Source organism: Conger conger, chromosome 11 (genome assembly GCF_963514075.1).
Source record: "Conger conger chromosome 11, fConCon1.1, whole genome shotgun sequence".
Classification (NCBI taxonomy): domain Eukaryota; kingdom Metazoa; phylum Chordata; class Actinopteri; order Anguilliformes; family Congridae; genus Conger; species Conger conger.
The window spans coordinates 23,271,947-23,292,675 of record NC_083770.1 but is presented as its reverse complement, the minus strand read 5'-3'; the positions used below and the strand labels follow the sequence as shown (position 1 = coordinate 23,292,675).

The following is a 20,729-nucleotide window of genomic DNA, read 5'->3' as shown; positions in this document are numbered from 1 at the left end:
TAAAATTGTGAATAAATTCTTATGCATTCTCTTCATAAACTGTGTATCACAGGGAACTTTCTCTTTCATGCGCCCAAATAAATGTTAAAGTAGCTTAGAATTAAATAAATTGCAGCAGTCGAGGTTGCAGAAACACCCCACAGTACAAACCAACTGTCATATAGATCAGAATCTAATCTATTGTATGATATTGTCTGCTTTTAGGGGATATAAAGTTTGAAATTGTGTGTGTGCGTTTTTTTGCCTGCAAAAATCATTACGGTATTTTTATTTTATTTTTTAACAAACTAATTCATGCAAACCATTTGACTGAATAGACACGTTCTGAAGAAGAACCACTGGAGAGCCAGCCATCTTGTAATGGAGGTATTCTGTAACTGTGGTTAAGGTCTTCATTCCCCACCTGCATCGTCACGGTTACCGTCACTGGCTGCCTGTAACCACAGTGGCTGTCTTCTCAGGTGACAAACAGCTCACAGTTACGAGACCAGATGCAGCACGGAAAACTGATATGAGGAAATTAAACGCATGAAAATTTCATGACACTGAAGAACATGGAGGGCTGACATTTCATCAATACTGCTGTTTGCTGAGCTTTGTGTTTTCCAAGAAACCTGCAAAATATATCAACGTAAAGTATCGTACATCCTACCAGTATTTTATTAATTTCTATATACTATTAAAAGTGAAACTAGACCAAACATTAAAAATGCGATCTCAACTGTTTACTTGTGTGGTACCTTTTTTCACATGACATAAAGACAATAGATATATTGAAAATAGCCTTATACTTTAACCTGTGACCCATAGTGGCAAACAGACATTCATATTCATTCATATTTTGGTTGCTACATTCAGTACGCATTTCCTCTTTGGCAGTCATGACCAGAGAAACAAGTTTGCATTTAATCAAGCTTCTTGTAAACTTCAAGCAAATTTAATTTGATGTAGTGCAGGGCTCAGGAAACCAAAAACACTTCTACTCTACTCCATCTATTTTCACCAATCTTTTTGTAATGTGTGCATCATAGTACTGTTTATGGGCCTCCACTAGGGCTTGCTACTCCATTAGGTATTTCTATCAGTTTGGTTTCCTTATTAAACCGAACTAAAATGTACTTTATAAACTCCATGGTATATATATATTTTTTCCAGTAGAATGAACAAAATAATCAAACTAAATATACCTTCTTGTTCAACGGTCTAAGTGGGTCTACATTCATCTTCAAACAAACAAAAAAAATAACCCGGATGTTTTTCTTTTCATTTATTATGTTTTTAAATAAAGCACTTGCACACATTTTTTTCCATGTTTTTACCGCATCCAGTAAAATAGTAAAACACTGACGTAACAACTGGTGTCCACTAGGTGGCAGTACAATCACATCTGAATTTTTTTTTCCAACAGCAAGAATATGGAGCTTAATATCCTCTAACAGGACACTACATTTATAAATAATTTAAGTATTTCAACATTGAGCAGTCACTCTTCACGAAACAGATAACGGTTATTCATACACGACAAAAGAGATCACAAAGTAAAATGCTGACATGGCAAAACACAGGATGAAGGCTTCTTTTGCATTAATTGCACTCGGAGGTCTTGTTCTGGTCATAGATATGTCACTCAATGATGCATTGTGGGATATACGGGATATCGATGCTTCTGCAAACCACTGCCTGTGAGAAAGAAAGAAAAAAGGAAAAAAAGAAGAAAACTCCCAGTGTTCCGTCTACAGACTATAAAACTCGAAACTCGTCACAGTATGGTAGCAGCTCGTCGGCAATTGCAGTAGTTGCAAAGAATTAGAATTAATCTACAGTAGCAAGATTCAAAGGTTGACAGAGTTAGCGGGTAGTGTTAAATGCTGCTCTGTTCATAACAGAAAGAACGGCGTACAAAGCCACATGTGAAGCCTCGTGACCTGGAGTGCTTTTACAAGAGAACTGGACCGATGAACAATTTCCCCGAAATGCAATTTCATAGGATTTCACCTTCTACCTGCCCGAGGCAAATGGGTTTCAATGTCAGCCGGGGGTTGAAATTAAATTCAATTTTCTGCCGGACTGTAGCGCGGGGTGCGCTGTGGTGTGGGATGATGAATTGAGCCCTGACGCAAACCTTTCATGTGCGATTTCTCCGGGATCACGGCTGTCCCACACATCGCCTTCCTTCAAACGGACTCCCAATCAAACGCGCGCTAAATGAAACAACCAGTGCCCGCGATTAACGCTCAACCAGCAATACGTGGTGTGCGCTCAGGCGTATACAGGCCAGTTTATAAATAGGCGATAGCTAGTTGGTGACACTTCGTAAAGATATTTACAGATGAGAACGTTCCATAATAAGGTTGTCATGACAAATAAGCCAGCGATGGGATCAAAGTTCACAATTTATGTCTCAGCGATGGGCACAACGATGATAATAACAACTTTTTGTCCGTTGATCGAGTATCAAGTAAAAGTCGTTACGACCGACCATCAAATGTGATAATCGCTGGGGGCAACGATCATACATCGCGGAACTATAAACTGCCCTTTTACATGCAGACACATCTTCATTGTGCTTTCAATGATGTGGGTACTACAGCAACACAGATGGGGGTTTTACAGGTGTAAAGGTGCTCATGATGTTTCTTTGTAAATGACATTGGAAGATGAGAATGGCTTTGGCTGTAAACAACATCACAGACTGAGAATACAAATGGAAACAAACATGGCTGACAAAAGAGAAAGCGCTGGAATAAAGCAACTGGAAAGTGCAGAACCCTCTCTGCAGGGTTAATGTTCTGCTTGTTATTGAAGAATGTCTAAAAGTTCCATTCCAAATTGCTGGAGAACCCAACCACACCAGGGACAGACAGAACCTTTGGGAGCGTTCTGAGGAGGATTGTCTGGTTCCGTTTGCCTCTCTGGGCAAATAGAAGAAAGGGCTTCACATAGTCCACTCGGACAGGACCGTTCATTTGGTCTGAAATTCTATGCAAGTTTTTGTCAACTGGATTACAAGTACCCGCTGTACTGTATACTGGTCAGAGCTGCACTGGATGTACAGAACATGAGCAAGATACCATCACGCCAGCTACACCCAAGGATAAATGCAGCTGTATAAAATACGTACCATAGACGTCATCCCCCCCAGACTTCCCTAGTCCAACATACATTGTCAGAGTCAGTCTGTTCCCTTGATAAATTAAGATGAACTCCTATTTTGAGAGTTCACCCAAAACCATAACTCCTGAGCCACACATACCCATCAAAGTTGAGAAAACTGAGAAGCACAAAACGGGTCATTCACACATTGCCTGTCATTCTTCCCGACTCCTGCGGAAAAGACCTGTCGGATGTATTGATAGAACTGGAGGGTTTTGGCAAGACATCCACAGGTAAGAATAAAAAAGCTAAGGCAGGTGTTAAAAGTGTTAGCACATCAACAGTATGTCTCTCCACTTCAATCCAACAATTTTCTATAAAGTAAAAATTCATTACACATCAACTTGCTCTCAGTTCTTCAATAAATTCTGCCTTTGTTCCCTAAATTATAAATGCTTTAGTTTCTTCTCAAAGGAAAGATGCTATACTTTGAGCACTGAAAGTTGTGATGATTCAATTTTGTTTTGAGACTGATTAACTGTCTTCGAATCATAAGATGGCTTCCCCAGAATGCTATTTAACAATCACTCATATGTACAGTATAATTATGACTCCTATAATTTGGGAGTGTGGCACACTAGTTCCAGGCTGTGGATCTTTCGGTTGTTTTACTACATATTCTAAAGAGTATACTGGTACTCTAACTTAAAGACTCGAAAGCTATGTTCAACTGCATTATTAACACACTGAGGCTAATAAATACAACAGATGTAAAATATCCTAAAGAGATATGGCGAACGTGAATGAGTCGACGTGCAGATAGTGTCAACAAGCCGTCTCGGTCCTGCACCGTCTCGGACTGTTCGCTTAAGGGTGGCAACATCTATATACAAATCCACTGAAAAACTTCAAAGCACTAGAGTTAGAAAGAGGAAAGCCCAGCAAAGAGAAAGATCTGAGCAGACTTATTTTGGGTCCAAGGGAACACTGCTTCGTATTTGCAAAAAAAAAAAAAAAAAAGGTATAATAAAACAAATTAAAGTGCTTTGTTTAAACAACATCCTCAATTTTGAGGTATACAAGAACCACAAAAAGTCACCAAAAAAAAAACTGCATCCAGCCTTCCTGGAAATGAAATGTACATCATATTTACAGTCAGGAATGTGTCTTTTCTTCAGACTCGAGCCACCCTTCATATACACAGTATATACATATATATCTTATCTTGTTTGTTTGTCACCTTCCTTCTTCAATATATTATGACAATATATATATAATCTTCTCAAGTTTCATACACAAAGGTCCTACAAAAGCATGGCGGTGATGAGGATGAGGAGGAGCAGGTGGTGGACAAAGGGTGCAGGGGAGGGGCAGGAGTTTGCCCGGGGAAAGATGTGCCAGCGTTCCCTCTTGGGGTGGAGTGTCTCCATGTCTTTGAGGGCGTGGTAGGCGGCGGAGGTGAAGTTGACGTCTCCGGTGGTGAGCAGGTCGAAGACGCAGGAGTGGAAGTAGATGTCCTTCACCTGCAGCTGCTCCTGGCACCGGGCCATGGCGCTCTGGCGGGTGAAGCCTCCTCGCGGGGGGGCCCTGGGGGGGTGGCTCTGCTGGTGCTGCAGCCCCAGGGCCGGCGGGGGCAGGGGCAGGAGCCCGTCCTGGTCGATGCGTTCGGCCGTGGGGCAGCCGTTCACACACAGCTGCAGGTCCTGCGTCTCATCGTAGGCCTGGGCCAGCTCCTCGGGCATTCGCACCGCCAGCGTCAGGTACCGGCCCTGCTGACGCACGATGACCGTCACGCCCATGTAGCCGGCCTGGATCTCCACGTGCCGGCCCGCGCCCTTCTCCACCACCCACAGGCTGCGCACGTCGCCCTCCCCCCCGCTCACCGAGCCATCCACGAACGCGGCCGGGAGGTCGTCCGTCACCGCCTGGTACACCTTCTGATCCGTGCAGTCCTGGTACGGCTTGAAGATGATCGTGATCTGGGAAAGGGGGACACACCACGATTACAAAACTGAGTCAGGAAATATCAAAACTTATGTGTACCAATTAATTTGTACTTTAGCTGGCACTTTTATCCAAAACAACAACTTGTGAGGTTAAGGGCCTTGCTCAAGGGCCCAACAGCCGCACTGATCTAATTGAGGCTTATGTGTCCTTCACAATGTATGTCAAGACATTTCAATGAAATTGTCAGTCAATCTTACAGTACAGCTATGCTTATATCAAGTTTGAAAAGCAACATGAAAATAGTAATTTTGCAAAACCCAAATAAGTCTTTAGTGTAGTTTATATATCCAGTGTCAAACAAGGATTTCTCCCAGTTTCTCACTGACGGAGTATGTCAATTCAAGTCATGGCCTGAAGCCAACAATTGGTTTCTAACCACAGATTTGAATATGTCACCACTCTACTTTTCATTTCTGGCTTGGGAAGAGAAAAGAGTCTCTAAACTCGGAATTGTCTGTTCTGTTCACACTTTTCCGTAGAAGGGATCAGAAGCGGATGAAAACAGAACATTTCTGCTCCCATTTTTAATGCGACCACTTTAACGTCAAAGACACATTGGACACGCTTGCCTTCGCAACACTGTTGTACCCGGAGTGAACCAGAGAGGTATAACACACACCTCTGTACCCGGAGTGAACCAAAGAGGTATAACACACACCTCTGTACCCGGAGTGAACCAGAGAGGTATAACACACACCTCTGTACCCGGAGTGAACCAGAGAGGTAAAACACACACCGCTGTACCGAAGAGAACGGAGAGCCGGTTGGCTAATGAATGGTGTGGCGCAGCCTTAGCCAGCAGCTGAATGGTGGCTTTGTCTGAGTGACGTGGGCAGAAGGATGATGGATTGTAGACTATTAGGCCTCAAACTAAGAGTTCCTCAGTTAGACATGGGGAGGGGGGTGTGCTAATAATTATGTGCAATGGACTAATAATACTCCCTGAGTCACAAGGCTGGGGTGGGGGCTTGGCCATTAATTGGCTCTGGATGGCTAAAGCTAACGTAAAACCTGGACAAACAGCCGGGCTTGTATTTTTAACCACAATCGCTTTCGTCTTTGGAAAATGGATGGCTTTCCCCCAGATAAAAAAAGAAAAGCCCTCCCCATTGTGTTCACTCTAAAAGCCTGCTCCCCTGCTATAGCCATTAGCTGGTGACAGAAAGAGTCTGTGTCCGTGAGAAAGGGCTGCAGCCCCGACTGTAGCATTTCAGGTAGCGGAGATAACGTGGCAGCCCTACAATCCCTCCTTTCAGCTCTGTGCCAGAGTGTGCACAAACACAGCCGCTACAATGAGGAGATTTCACAAATGCCATTCCAGTTCTCTGTCTCAGTTATCTTCATTTCGCTCACACCTGTGAATATTTTGTGGAAACGGGTCTATTTGCCACCTCCTCCTGTCTTTCAATCACAAGGAATAAAATCCCTCGTGTTAGGCACTCGACACGACAGACAAACCGTTCGAGAGATCGGAGCACATCTTTGGCCAGTCCTCTCTAGAGGATGCTGAAACAGACCTAAGTCACAAAGAACATCAGTCATACAGTTCCTCCAGTTATTCAATCAACCTTTGTGATGTATGCACCTTGCATGACCACAAACCTAACAGAGATGTGTTTTTTAAAAGGAGCAACATGGTAGTTGATTGTGACACTTGGCAAATGTGCATTTTTTACACTTATTATTCAGTAATTTAAATGCATTTCAAAACGTATTTTTCTAAGCCTAATTTCCCACTATAAAAGTTCACCTGAACTGGCTGGGCGTGGTAATGAAAACTGTCAATTAGCTATGATGTGCCCCCACTTTCCCGTTGGCCAGCGGTGGAAACTCTGGGGCATGAGATATAGGGGAGGGATAAGGGGAGTGGTTATCCTCGTGTGACGCACCACCAGGAGAAAATGCCGGTTGAAAATGGGTTGATAAATTTAAAATGCTTACTTCTCTAAAACTAAAGAACGGACATATTTCATATTTTCATCATGTTTCTTCAATGCCCTCTAGTGCAAATTGCATATAAAAACCTAGAACATGTGACCAACCACCATGTTACTCCTTTAAATATTGGATGTTTTCATTGAGTAAACCAGGCTCAGCTAGCTTACGCAAACAAAGCTGCAGTAAGGCCACTGATAGTGACCTCTGCAAACCTCCATTCACCCAGATACCATCACATGAAGTGGATTTTATCAAAATAATACAGCCCACTTAACAGGCACTGATAAATGTTCACCTGCGCATTATGTCTTAAAATTCCACCCAGACCGAAACCCCTGAAATGTCCCTACAGGAAGTACTGTCTCTACAGGAAGTACTGTCCACAGGAAGTGCAGTCCCTACAGGAAGTAATATCCATTGGAAGGACAGTCCCTACAGGAAGTACTATCCACCGGAAGAACTCTCTCTACAGGAAGTACTGTCCATAAAGGAAGTACTGCCTCTCCGGAAAGTACAGTACACTCAAACTCCACCCACACAAAGAGCTTGTGGATTACTCGCCAATGGTTGGAATTTTCGAAATTCTGTCCAGAGTGATCTGGGATCAGTTCCTTGCTAACTACCTGAGATTAAAGTACACACAGAGCGTGGCGTTACCTAGCATTCAGACACCTCTGTGAAGGCCAAACCTCTTAAGACAGCAGGAGCACCATTTTTTAGGTTGCAAACTGCAATGACTCTAGGACTGTAGTTTCCGATGATTCATTTGAATAATTGTGCACAAACGCAGGCTGATAATAAATACTTGTATAGATCCAAGGGCAGCGAGCCACTTTGTCCATGTGATATTGTTTCAGCAGCACAGTGGGAATTGCACAGAGAAGCAGATAAGCTTTAAATTGGTTTAAAAACCAATAAATATAAACCAATTTTATGTTTTGGCTTAAAAATGTTAAATCTACACTGAAATACAGGTCACATCCTGGCAAAATAGGTGTGATGAATGTGACACCTATTGTGTCGAGGGAAATGACAAAATAGGATATGATGTATGAGGAGCCTACACAAATTGATCTGGCCGTGCTGACCATGTCAGATATCTCAGCAATGTTTAATTGAAGTGGCTAGAACTAACATTGGAGCAGTCTTATTGACTTCCATTTTTAACAATTTCAGTGGCCTTCATCTCATCTGAGCACTGTGGGTCATAAGAGTACAATTACTTTCATAATTACTTTCATTATCTTTACATATGAATACAGCTGGAAAACACTCCAGATATAATCATATGTGAAATATAATATTGTTAATTAAGGAGGAAAAGCAAGTCCCAATAACAAGCTTACATCACCATGAAACTTAAGTGCTCTACACTTATAATGCCATGGTCCATAAAATGCTATCCTAAAGTTTAATTCCAAACTGTAGTATTGTAGACAAATGGGAGCTTTCGGAGAGCATTTCGACCAAGTGCCGCAGACAGCTCAAAGTATTTTTGCAGCTTTGAAAAAAAAATGACAGACGTTCATTGAGAGACACCGCGCTAACCGCTTAAAGGGAGGCCAGCCAAACGGCTTTTCCACCCTCCCACAGCTCTCACTCGAGGAGCCTGGCGGCCGTCTTCGCTCAGAATATCAGCGTATTCAAGCCCGTCTGGGGGAGATTCCTATGAGATCCTCCCCCAACACATTCATCACGGCTCGACTGCATTAAAGATGAACGCAAGTTGCTTTCTGTCCACAGACGGGAGACTTCCAGGGAGCGCTACCACTTTAGCGTAGCGTCGTCTTGGGGAGCCCACTTGAATTAGTTTGAAAAAAACGTGGCTCAGTTTTATTTGCGGCACTAAACGCAGCGGGAGCTTCGATCTCGGGAAGATCAGGGAATCACACCGCCAACCTTCCCTTTGACTTCGCCACGTTTAACTGGACTACAGCCAGCTGTTTTTTTCTCTTTTTTTGCATATCAACAGATCAATCTGCAGGCTTTCTCAATGCCTCTTTAACCCTCCCAGCCAAACAAATTACCACAGGGGACCAGCACAAGTGCATTAATGATAAAATGGACCCATCTCCTTCCCAGAAACCAGAAGCTAAGTGGAGCTGATTCCGCCAAGCCAAGCGGTCAAGGTGAGGTCGTTCGCGGAGTCTGCATTGTGTTTTGTTTTTGTTCATTATCTTGGCTGAGGGAGCAAGTGGTAGTTACATAACAGCCAAACTTCTGATAAGCTCAGTAATGACACAACCTTTCTGTTTTTAATGAAGAACAGCAGCAAAGGCTTCAAACCAAAACCAAACCAAACAAACATTCACCTTGTTGGTTGCCGTGGCGCTGGAGCCGGGCACCACGGGAACATTGGTCACCTGCACGGACAGGTAGTTGTTGTCGATAAGGGGCCACGCCCCCTCCACCTTGCAGGTCTGAAAGTGGTCCTTGAACGTCCTGAGGTGGGGGTCCCCGAACAGGCCGCAGAAGAGGTAGGTGGGCCGTGTGTTCTCTCCCCCAGGCTTGGGACTGTGGTGGCGGTTGTGGTAGTTGCAGGGCTCCACGGTGGCCTCCGGCTGGGTGGAGGACGTAGGCCCATCCTTGGAGCAGTTGCGCTGGGTCATGAGGTCGCTGATGCCCAGCACGGCAGAGTGGAAGACCAGGTTGCCGCGGCAGCTCTTGGCAGTGCGCTGCGTGCAGGCGGAGTAGGCCCGCAGAGCCTTGCAGAACTCTGTGTCGAAGTCATCCAGCGCCGGGCTCAGGTGGGATGTCAGAGACACAAAGTCCATGGTGCACTTCTGTATGTGGCACTGTGGGGTCTGGGACAGCCCTGAGAACACAACCACAAACACATCAGCATTAATCCCATAACCAACAACACACCGCACCCAAAATTAACCGTAACCCCTGAGAACGGTAAAAACACAAGAAACACATCGGCATTAATCCACACACCTCAGCTAAACTTAACTCGAACCCCAACCCCTGGGAAAAACAACTAGAAGAACAACAAACATTTCTTCTATAAAAAGTAACACACCTCATCTCAACTAAACTCTATCCCGGACAAAATAAAACAGTAAAACCACAACAAACAGATCAGCATTAACCCACAATACACATCACCCAAACTTGACCCAAACTCCAATCGCTGCAAAAACAAAACAAAAAACAAAAAAAACACATCAGTATTACTCTACAAACCTGCAAGCGACCTGAGCACCAAAAGTTAACACAACACATCAGCAAGTAATTTCACTTTGTATTTAAATTGGATTGATTGCGTAATCCACACTGCTTCCCAATTGCATACTGTGGCCTCCTGCCCTGGAACTACAGATGTAAATAAGCTTATAGCTATATCTGGCACAATATATTTACTGAGCACTGTCCCTGTCAAATAAACAAATTACTCCCATTATCCACAACAGACCGCACCTAAACTTCACCCTCATTTTATATGCATTGCAAGGCATCATGTAAAGTTGTGATTTGGGCAAATTGTAAGGAGAAGGCTGCATTTTAAAATACCAGGTAACAAAGCACTGCTGTAACCTTGAATACGGCATTTACCCAGAAGCCAGTATAAATGTACTGTGTGCAAAACTACAGGCTGCTTAAGCCAGAACGATATCTTATGCATACAATGTAGTCATGTAATGGTGACTATTCATTCACCTGAAGTTTGCTGAAACAATTTAGCGGACTTGTTAAGTTCAAAGGAATGATAGCACAACCCTCAAAGGAAAAAAGATTTTGGAAACATGGAAGAATACCAGGAATAGACAAACTGTTCAAAGAGGTCAGATTAATACGGTTGTGAATTCAGGTCCTGAAATCACGTGTTCTTCGTGGCACAAAGTCCTTTCTTAAGACAAGCCGCCTTGACCGCCTCTGCTAGATCTTTTATTAGTCTCTGGGATAAAGTTAATCTTGATGCTGATAACGGCACCTCATATTCACAAGGTCAGCTCCACAAGGGTGTGAAATTCACTTTAATCTTTCAGAGAAGCTATATAACCCAAATAAAGCACAGAGCACAGTAGAGAAGCCATAAAGTGTCTTCAGAGATTAGCTTCAATAAAATCAGCAGATAATGTCAACAGACTTCAGAGCCGGTTACACAGGTTCAAAAGCTCAAGTGAAAAGAGCTTTTTTATTAAAGGTGATACACCTAGGAAACGTGCATTAAACTGCAAGTTAAAGATTTTGGCAAACACCTGTGGTACATAAAAACCGCAATGGAAACTAAACAAATGCAGTTATCATACAGCAGGGATCAGCAACTCACAATCCTCAACGGCCTGGAAATGCTGGTTTTCCACCCTCCCTTTACCTGGGGGCCGGGTGTGAAGACAGTCTGGCCAATCAGCAGCACTGATTACCCGGGAGAGAAGAAAACCAGGGCTGGATTTGGATTCCAAGGTCCCTGTCATGCAGTATATTATTTGGATATATAACCAGTTTACTAGTTATGACTTCCTTTTCAGACATTCAAAATAGTGTTGTTCACAAGGCGAACATGTAAAGGATGTCCTTCCCTGCAGAAACTGAACCCTGAGCGCCCACCCGCAGAAACTGGGCCTCGTCTGTCCACTGCAGGTGGAAGTGCTGCTCCCACTTCCAGTTCAAGTCGTGACCCAGTTTCAGCCACTTAGCCTCCGAGCATCTGCCCTCTGTGAATGAGCCCTCTCACATACCCCGTCCTGAGAGTTATATCCCAAAAATACCCCAACATAAACAAACATTAAAGAGGCATTACGTGCTACATACATAAAAACAGACCCCTTCCATCCAGTTATTAAGAGACATCGGAGTGCCTTAATGCAACAGGAAAGTGTAGCAAAACTCAATTACTACGGAGAGGGGCACTCTAATCTGATGCCGACCGCAGTCTGTCCATTAACACGCCTCACATCGCTGAGTCTTACACGTAGAGACTCCCATCCTGGCATCCGCAGCCCGTAACTCACACTGGGATGGATCCAAAGGCAGCTTAATCTGGTTACCGGGTAGAGAGAGAACCGACAAACACACCAAACCCTTTTGATGGCTGAATTTAAGAATGAAACAGGAAAAAAGAAAACATTTTGCGCTCTTTATAGAAACAAAAAAACCTGCATTACGTTAGCCAAAACCAAGCCCTGCATGATATCATCTTGGAAGTATACTAGTATAGTATAGAAGACTTTCAGGTTAGGCTACTTGGGGGGGGGCATTGACAAAGTGTTGCTCAGGCATGCTCAGTCAAGCCTACCGTGTATGAATAAAGGTCAATAAAGTAAATAATTATGGACAGACAGTATGTGGAGAGCAGTAGAAGGAGTAACTCCCCCACCTAGCACCCATCAGCTTGCTGAAGCCCCTATCGCATCCAGCATCAGAAAATCCACGGGACAAATTCAAATCCTCTGCCTCTGGGCAGGGAAAGCGAATTATCGCTCGATTAGAGCGACTTCCTTCTGCCTCTTATCTCCGCTGAAGCCTTCAGCCTTCGGCAGAAAGACTGAAACACTCGCTGTCACAAGACCTGTCGCAAAAAAGACTACATTTCACTGAGACATCTACTATCATAGCCTTGCGTGAGTCACAGGCCTACACTGTCAGCTCTGTGCTTTAAGATTAAAGGCAGTTTTGACTGAAGGGAGATGTCAGTAAGGCCTGCTCAGTGAAGAAAAATAAGCCATATTTGTAAGGTTTATGAGCCCAAACGCAGAACAGAGGGTCTTTTCATGATGGCCAAGCCAGGCCAATGTGACCCAATCAGCCCATTCAACCCCTGAGCTTCAGCCTCATATCACAACCCCTGAGCTTCAGCCTCATATCACAACCCCTGAGCTTCAGCCTCATATCACAACCCCTGAGCTTCCAGCCTCATATCAGCGACCAGTCAGTGACTCCGGGGGATGCGTCCGTCAGGCCTCACCGAAAACATCGGCAGGTACAACAAATTACTCTGTTCGAGACTCAGTTTTATCTGACTGATTCAACAAAAGCTCTGTTATATAACTACACCTTGTTTTGCCCTCCGGCATTAAAGCAACTGTCGCTACATTTCATTTCGTCATTTAGCAGATGTTCCACTCCAGAGGGAGCTACACGGATCTCATTCTCACAGACACTGCAGTTATTCACCTGGGTACTTTACTGGAGAGAGTCAGGGCAAGCAGCTTCAGCTCAAAAACACTACTACAGCCACCCAGCTGGGAAGTTAACTAACAACCTTTGAGTTACAAACTCTCACAGCACAAAGCCACCTCCAAGTAAACAGAAAACCTCCAAGTGACATAATGTAAAGTGCAAATATTTTTGCTGAAGTGGTTCACAGGGTACATGTTGTTAAATAGCAGTAGATCAGGAGAGGCTGGCTGGAACTCTGAATCGGTTTTGTTCAGGAAAAATTGGCAAATAAATAAATAAATAAATAAAACCTCTTACCAGATGGGGGCAGTAGATCCACAAAATATAAAAGAACTCACACTGAGTGTCAAAATTTCTTAAGTCTGTGTAAAATGGCAATGCTAATATTCCACTCAGGACATTATTTCACATTCAGTTATGCCCAGCTACAAAACTATTAACTCATCTGTCATATACAAAAATGGTCCATAAGGACACAATGGAAAAATACGACAACTCCAGTATTAAAGAATACAAACTCCAACACTGAACACTTCAACAGCTCCCCCCAGTTACAGTATGGACAGCTCCACCCCCCACTGATGATCTGATCAGTTTGATTGACACTAAAGTTCTAAACAGTAAACAGTTTACTTTCCCCAAACATAAAGGGGGCTTTCAATTTAATTGCAACCACAGTTTCCCCTTAATTTTTAGTTAAGAATAGCCTGTTCAGGTATCAAGTAATGCTTATTAAATTCCTTATTCAGATTCACAGTCAATGTGCCAAAGCGGTTATACTGAAGATCTCTCGGCAAAGGAGCACAAGAATCCAGATTCCAGTCTTAATTCACATGTAAAATATATGCAGGTAAAACAAGGACCAAGCCTTCTCTTAAACTACTTTAACTGTGGCCAATGTTCATTTCCAAGAAAAAACTGATAAAACAGGTAGTTCTAAAGGAAACCTGAAACAGATATCAACACACACTTTGTTGACTATTGCCAGGAACACACCCTCGCACTAAAAGTAACAGGCGACTGGCATTTAGTGTTCCATATTCTTCCGAACTCCAGACCTGTTCATTTTGTCTTTAACAAATAAATAATCGATTAGCAGGGTCTATGAAACAGCACAGCACATTTGACAATTCAATATATTACGACTTCTAACAAATAGACCAATCTGAACTGACACTTTTCTCAGAGAATACCGGTTAAAACTAGATTTTGCCCGGGGGACTGAAGTGAAAGCGCACTGCATGTTTGTACACAGCTACTCTTGCAGGCTCATAAAATTGAACTTGACGTAACAGCAAAAAAATATCTAACTCATACATCCTTTCTATCCCCTACTAGTCAATAAATGTTTCATTCCAGCCCAAGAGAGTTTAACTGTCTGGTAAGAGCACACAACATGTCCCTAACACAATTAGCTAAGTTGAAAATATTTTCTGAAGGTAAGGTAGTCCTCTGAGCTGCCATTCCTCAGCTGAAAAGGGGCCCAGCCTGTGTACTGGAGTGAAATTTCAAGACATGGAATTTGACCAGGGCAGGGAGGTCAATAGCCCCCACACCTCCTCAAGGAGAGAATTTTAACAACTGCAAAGTAGGAGAGAGGCTGATTGAACATCTTCAGCTTGCCACTGCTTTAGTCTTTTAGGTGAAACTGTCAGTCTGAGAAGTACTGAAGCCTGTTTTCTCTCTTATACAATGCTCCAATTGTCTTTAAAAGGCTTTTTGCTAACTGGACATTAACGTGTTCCTGAAATCAGAAGCTAGTCAGTGAATTTCTTGTTTATATGTGATTCTTTTCTTGTATGCTCCCATTATTATCTTCTTTTAAGCACCCATATGTAGATATATTTATACATTTTGCTATTCAAAATGTTATTCATAGTTTGCTATTCAAATTTTGCTTGTCATGGTTTTAGTCTATGGTCTCTGGATTATAGTAATAATATTTACTCTACAAATCATTATTGCTAATATGATTGGTCTTGTTGTTCAATAATAGTGTACACTTGTCAGGCTAATAATAATCTTTTTATCATATTCAGTCTGAACTGATTGACTGAGCCCATTTCAGTTTTAGCCACCACTAACAATGTTACGTAATATATCTGCAGAGAAAATTGACTGATAAGCAATTTCTATTTTAGACAATTTCATACTTGCATATTTTTGGCTTGTCACATAGACTGAGAAATATCCTTTGCATTAAAACCAAAACTCAAAAATAAATTATTCTAATACAGTCAAACAGTCAAACTCTCAAAGGACCTTTTACCTGGGTGGTTATGTTTAAATGAAAAAATATTTTGAGGTAAGACAATCAGGAAAATATTTAGTTGACTTCAGATTTACTGAATCTACTGTAAGTCAATTCCGTTTCAATTCTGTTTCTATTCCTTGAATTATTGAGAAATAATAAAAGTTGAACATTACAGCGTCTTTTATACATGAAACATTTCACTTTCCAAATGTGCTTTATACGTATGAGAGAAAGAAGCGATCTCTTTGGCTAGCGCTTATTTCTTTAATGCAGACACTTAGACATGCACACAGGCACAATACCGCCAATCTCCGTTTCCTCCCGACCACTTTTAATGATGTGTCACAATTACGACCAGCACAAACGCGCCCTCCATTTCAGCCCCAGCAGAAACAGCTAGAGTTTGAAAATAACAATATCCCCGGCGTAATGGACCACCGCAATAACCTTGCAATCTAATGCTGGGATCAAAAGTGATAGGATCCAGGATCTCGCATCTCTAATTTTAGCAACCATCTTTGCTGTCACTTGTGGGCTACAGACATTATCAAATATTCCAGGGCTTCTCAGCCTGCTCCATTTACCCGTCTACAGCTACAATAAAAAAAATATTAGGTAGCTACTTACTAGCCATCAGCTGCCTTTATGCATGTGTTCTCGCACATGTACATGGCAAAAGCAATACAATACCGTATAACACTGTTAGACTATTTGTAGCTGCAAAGGTTGAGATTGTTGTGATTTGCTGCAATTTTCAAAATAGCATCTGCAGTTTCATGGTAAATAAGATCCTTGGAATTGAAAGATAAAGCATTTAGCCAATACACCTTCCAGAAAAATCCCCTTTTCTGCTCCCCAACTCTTGTGGGGTTAGTTTAAGAATCCCTGTCCAATTTAACTCAAATTAAACTAAACACCACAGATTCTACAAAATGTCTTAATTTGGGGATTTTTAAAAGTCTCCTGAGGCATTTGAAAAAGACTACTGGTCTATTTTTCTTTTCTTTTTTTCCTGAGGAAAACTATCAAAGTGCGTTATGTCCAGCTGCCGTCGGCCATGTTAAATTAATTATGAAGGTGTGACTACTCAATGAACACCCAGTAGCGTTCCTTCTCCATTAATTTGTAATGGCAAAGCATAGTGCCTATGGTCGGGACACCCAAAGTGCAGGGGCTGTCAGATAGCCAGGAGACAACGGCGAAATAACAGCTCCCTGTTCACTGTCCAACTCAACCACTTAGGACTCACTTTTCAGCTTTCAAAAAAGACCTGGCCCGAATATTCTTTTTTATTTGAATTTTTTTCATAGACATTTGCAGCATTTGAGAGTGAAACTGAGGATGAACTCTTAACGCTCCACTGAATTAAGATTCCAACTCAAAACACACGAGGCGTGAATATATACAAAATCAACTAAAGAAACGACCCTTTTACTTGAGACTCGATATTTTACAATTGCAGTTGGATTGAAAGTTCCCTAAACTGCATAAAACCAATGTCTCAGTCAAAAGACGGCGTTATCGTCAGGCTATTCTAAACAATCCTGCAAAACATTGAATCAGTAATACCACACTGTTTTTAATATAATTTCCATTGGTTTTATCGTTGCGAATCCTAGTCAAGAATCACTGCAGATGACTTTTAGCAGCTTGTTGGAAAAATAAATAAAGGTAGGAGTAGCTAAGTGATGCAGATCACCCATGCTATTAACTGAAAACATTTAAACATTTATGCATGAGAGTTGATGCTGATAGGCTATCACTAAAAACATGCGTTGAAACAACATTTAAATGAAATTTCATTCACGTATATTACATTGCTGGAAAAACCTTCGGATCACCTCTTAGATTCTCAGCCTACTTTTTTGTAAAGGCAATATCAGCCTAACCAGATACTGATACGATTACTATAGCCTACTCTGCTTTCCATATGGTTGAGTACGATTATCCGATACAAGTAGAAGTGATTCCTTTTGCATCTAGAGTCTCTTAGCAAGATAAGGTAGTCGAAGGAAACACGATCCGAACTCTGTAAACAGCACACGATAACCGGCATTAGAAGGAAATTGCCCCGAGAAATGACAATAACTTCCACAAACAACTTAAAGGCAAAGGGTTAGGCGCTATAGGCGAATATGACTATAGCCTAACAGCAAAATCCAGTAACGTGTTTATTGTTCTGTCATCATCGCCGTAAACTGAGGATTAGACTTCGTGCCAATGTTTCGATTACTATTTCAGTCGCTGATAACATCACCAACTATGCGAAATCCATCACACATTACAACCAGAACACATAAGCGGTAAATATAGGGAGCAAGTTACCTATTTGGACCCTGGATGAGAAAGTGATCAATACAATGAGAGATAGAAGTGGCGGTGGATGGAGGAGGCGGTCAGCCCCGGGGTAGTAAAATCCTGCTTTCCCCATACCCATCCATCCAGGTTGCGGTAGTGAGGGGCTCAAATACTCCACGGGAGAAGCAGAGGTGGACCGGCGGCGATGCCGGGAAATGGGGCCTCCGGTCTCCTCCCGTCCGCTGCGCTTCCGATGCCTCTGACGAGCAACCGCATCAAAAACCCAACGCGTAAAGGAGGAAAAGAGTTTACTACAGGAGCGAAGCAACCGACAAAAACAAAACTGGTGCGAAAAGTCCAATTAGCAGCGGTCACCCGCGTGGGCGATAGTTTGTTTATGTTGTTGTTTTATTAAGAATTCGCTTTGGATTGGTATTGGCAGTATCCCGCAGCTAGTTCCTCGTCTCAGCGCTCCGATCAATCTCTGCTGTGCATTCACTCCGGACACGCACACAACACATCTCACACCAGGAAAATCTGCCTCCCCCACCACCCCGTTTTCTGAGTGATCAATTGCGAATCAACCTAACCCTTGGCTTGAGCGGAACACCCGCCCCCTAATGAACACTAGCACCGCCCAACAAGCAGTGGAGTTCCCGTGAGCTCGCATTCGCCAACGGGGCAGTGTCTACTTCCCAACGGGAAAGTGCGCAAGATAGCCCTATACCCCACGGAGGAAACATCCTTTATTCAGCATTTGATATGCCATTGTCCTGTAAAATAAACCTTTCCAACACAAGTTGCATCCATTTATTTTATTGTAATTGTACATTTATCACAGCGAACCCGAAGAGAACACATGCTCAAACTTTTTTTTTATGGTTAAAGGGACATATCAGTAGCCTAATAATGTACTATATAATGTAAATAATTGTACTGTGTTGCATCAAAACAACCATTCTGTAAATAAAGTTATACATATCCAAATCCCTGTCCAAACTCCAACCGAAAGAGCCGCAAGTTTTACCTTGGTCAGTCAGTCAGTTTCATTCTATTCAACCAATGTGTGATGAAGAATGAAGAATTTCCCCTATCATGCTAGGTTGAGATTGCCCCGATATAAATTGCTATTTAAGTAATTTAAGTAATAGGCTATATTCTTTCAAAAACAGGAAATGTGGGACGTTTTTTCTTGCTTCACTAAAACGCTTAGTATAAAATAGAGTGAAATAAACCATCTGAAATAAATAACAGTGTCTGTTTTTATAACCTGCATTTAGGTTTATTTAATAATTAAACTTTAGATTGGAAAAAAAAAGAGATTATACAAAGACTGAGATGTGCCGTAGAACCACGTACTGTCGTCTTAAATGAACTGGATTAGTCCACGTTTACTAGAGTTGTATAATAATTTATTACAATGATACAATCTGGCGTGCTACAGGGAATCAGGTGTACAAATGCATAGACAACACTTCAAGTTAAATAATTTACAGCCCGTTCCTACTCGAAGCTTCATTTTGTGTGCAGGACAACTGTGGTGAGAGAGGTATTTATGGGTTTGAAGCGCTGCCATGTACTAAATAACACAGCTGTACCACTCTAAGTAGCCGCAAGGGGCGCAGAAGAGTTGAAAAACTGACCTCGTATCAATGCCAATGTCTTTTAAAAAGCTTCAACCATATAAATTATTACATTAATTACACTAAAATAATATATATATATATATATATATATATATATATATATATATATATATATATATATATTTTTTTTTTATATATATATATAGCCTACAAGTGCAATGGAGATATACAAGAATGGAAAGTGAGACAAACTGAATAAGCGAAATATCAGTGTAAATTACTATCTATCCATCTATCTATAAATCTTCAGATTAACGTGCAGTAAAAAAAAATATTTTCATGAAGATTAGGCTTTCTGATGGCATAGAATAGTTTATGCAGTCTCAGTGCTGTCTCTATGCATCTCTCCTGTTGTGGCTTGGAAAATGCATCTGTTTTATCATCTGTTTCCTCCTTTGAAGATGCCTCACAACCCCCCCCCCCCTCCCCGCCTCCTCTAACCCCCACCCAGACCCAGTACCCACAATGCACCCTTTGAGAATGGAGTGAAACACTGGCTGCTGTCTTCCTGCACTTGCTTTTGAGCACAGCGATAGTGGGTTCAATTAAATCTGACCTCCATACGCCTTTTTTTCTGACAGTGGCGAGTGTGTGGGCTAATTCCCCTCATATAAAAGCCACAGCACCAGTGACAAAAAAAAAACAACAACACAGAACCCAAGAGAAACCTTTGACAGGAAATAACCAAACCCTTTTATCCTGGCCCAATTTGGCGGTAAAATAGATGAGAAGTGCGGTCACCTTTCATTTCTCTTTTTTTTGCTTTTATCTCGTAATTCCCTGCCTGGTTGATGTCCCGACAGCTGTAGCTGTCGCTTGTTGTCTTGTCCCCCCCCCCCCCCCCCCCCCCCCCGTCGCTCTATCTCTCTCCCCTGGCGGCCGGTGCAGCTGAACAGTGCGGATATTGTGCACGCTGGGAAGCACAGATGTGTTCTTCAAGCAGGGGGTTGGGGAAAGAGTGGGTCCGTGTGTGGAGTGGCTGTCTTGTTCTGTCTCAGACTAACAGCTGGGGGAAGGTGTGGAGGGGTGGGCTTTACTGCTGTAATCCCCCTCTCGCCCCCACAGTATATGTGGTCTGCTCAAACTCCGCAAGGTGTTGGGACAGCCGGCGTGGATTTCTGCTCAAATTTGTGTCCCCACTGCACAGTGCAATCAGCCCTACACTGCAGAAATGTGTATAATCAACTATCATAGAGTCTTTCAGCTCTAATAGAGTGCATATGACATGGCCCCAGTTGGACTATAAACTCTGTTAGTTCATTTAATTCTGAATTTATCTGTTTGCAAGTATCGTGCTGTTCAGGCTTCATTAACCATTTAAAGTGTAAGATCACAGATATGTTGCTTGAATGTGCTTACCTGAACAT

The 20,729-nt window shown here is 42.4% G+C and overlaps 1 protein-coding gene across 1 annotated transcript; it reads right to left on the bottom strand.

Annotated features, from left to right (window-relative positions):
- Positions 1–1,252: 1,252 nt before the first annotated feature.
- On the bottom strand, positions 1,253–18,258 carry rgmb (repulsive guidance molecule BMP co-receptor b). Its single transcript, XM_061259339.1, has 3 exons — positions 17,744–18,258; positions 9,351–9,853; positions 1,253–5,072 (listed from the first exon to the last, which is right to left on the bottom strand). Exons 1-3 carry the CDS (start codon positions 17,853–17,855, stop codon positions 4,398–4,400), a joined length of 1,290 nt encoding a protein of 429 aa, XP_061115323.1. The 5' UTR covers positions 17,856–18,258; the 3' UTR covers positions 1,253–4,397.
- Between the last annotated feature and the right edge of the window lie 2,471 nt (positions 18,259–20,729).

Coding starts and splice junctions, on each gene's coding strand:
- rgmb (XM_061259339.1), bottom strand. CDS start 17,855: ATGGGTATGGGGAAAGCAGGATTTTACTACCCCGGGGCTGACCGCCTC. Junction 9,854..17,743: donor CTCATCCAGGGTCCAAATAG/GTAACTTGCTCC, acceptor TTGTGTTCTCAG/GGCTGTCCCAGACCCCACAG. Junction 5,073..9,350: donor GCGCCACGGCAACCAACAAG/GTGAATGTTTGT, acceptor CCCCTTTCCCAG/ATCACGATCATCTTCAAGCC.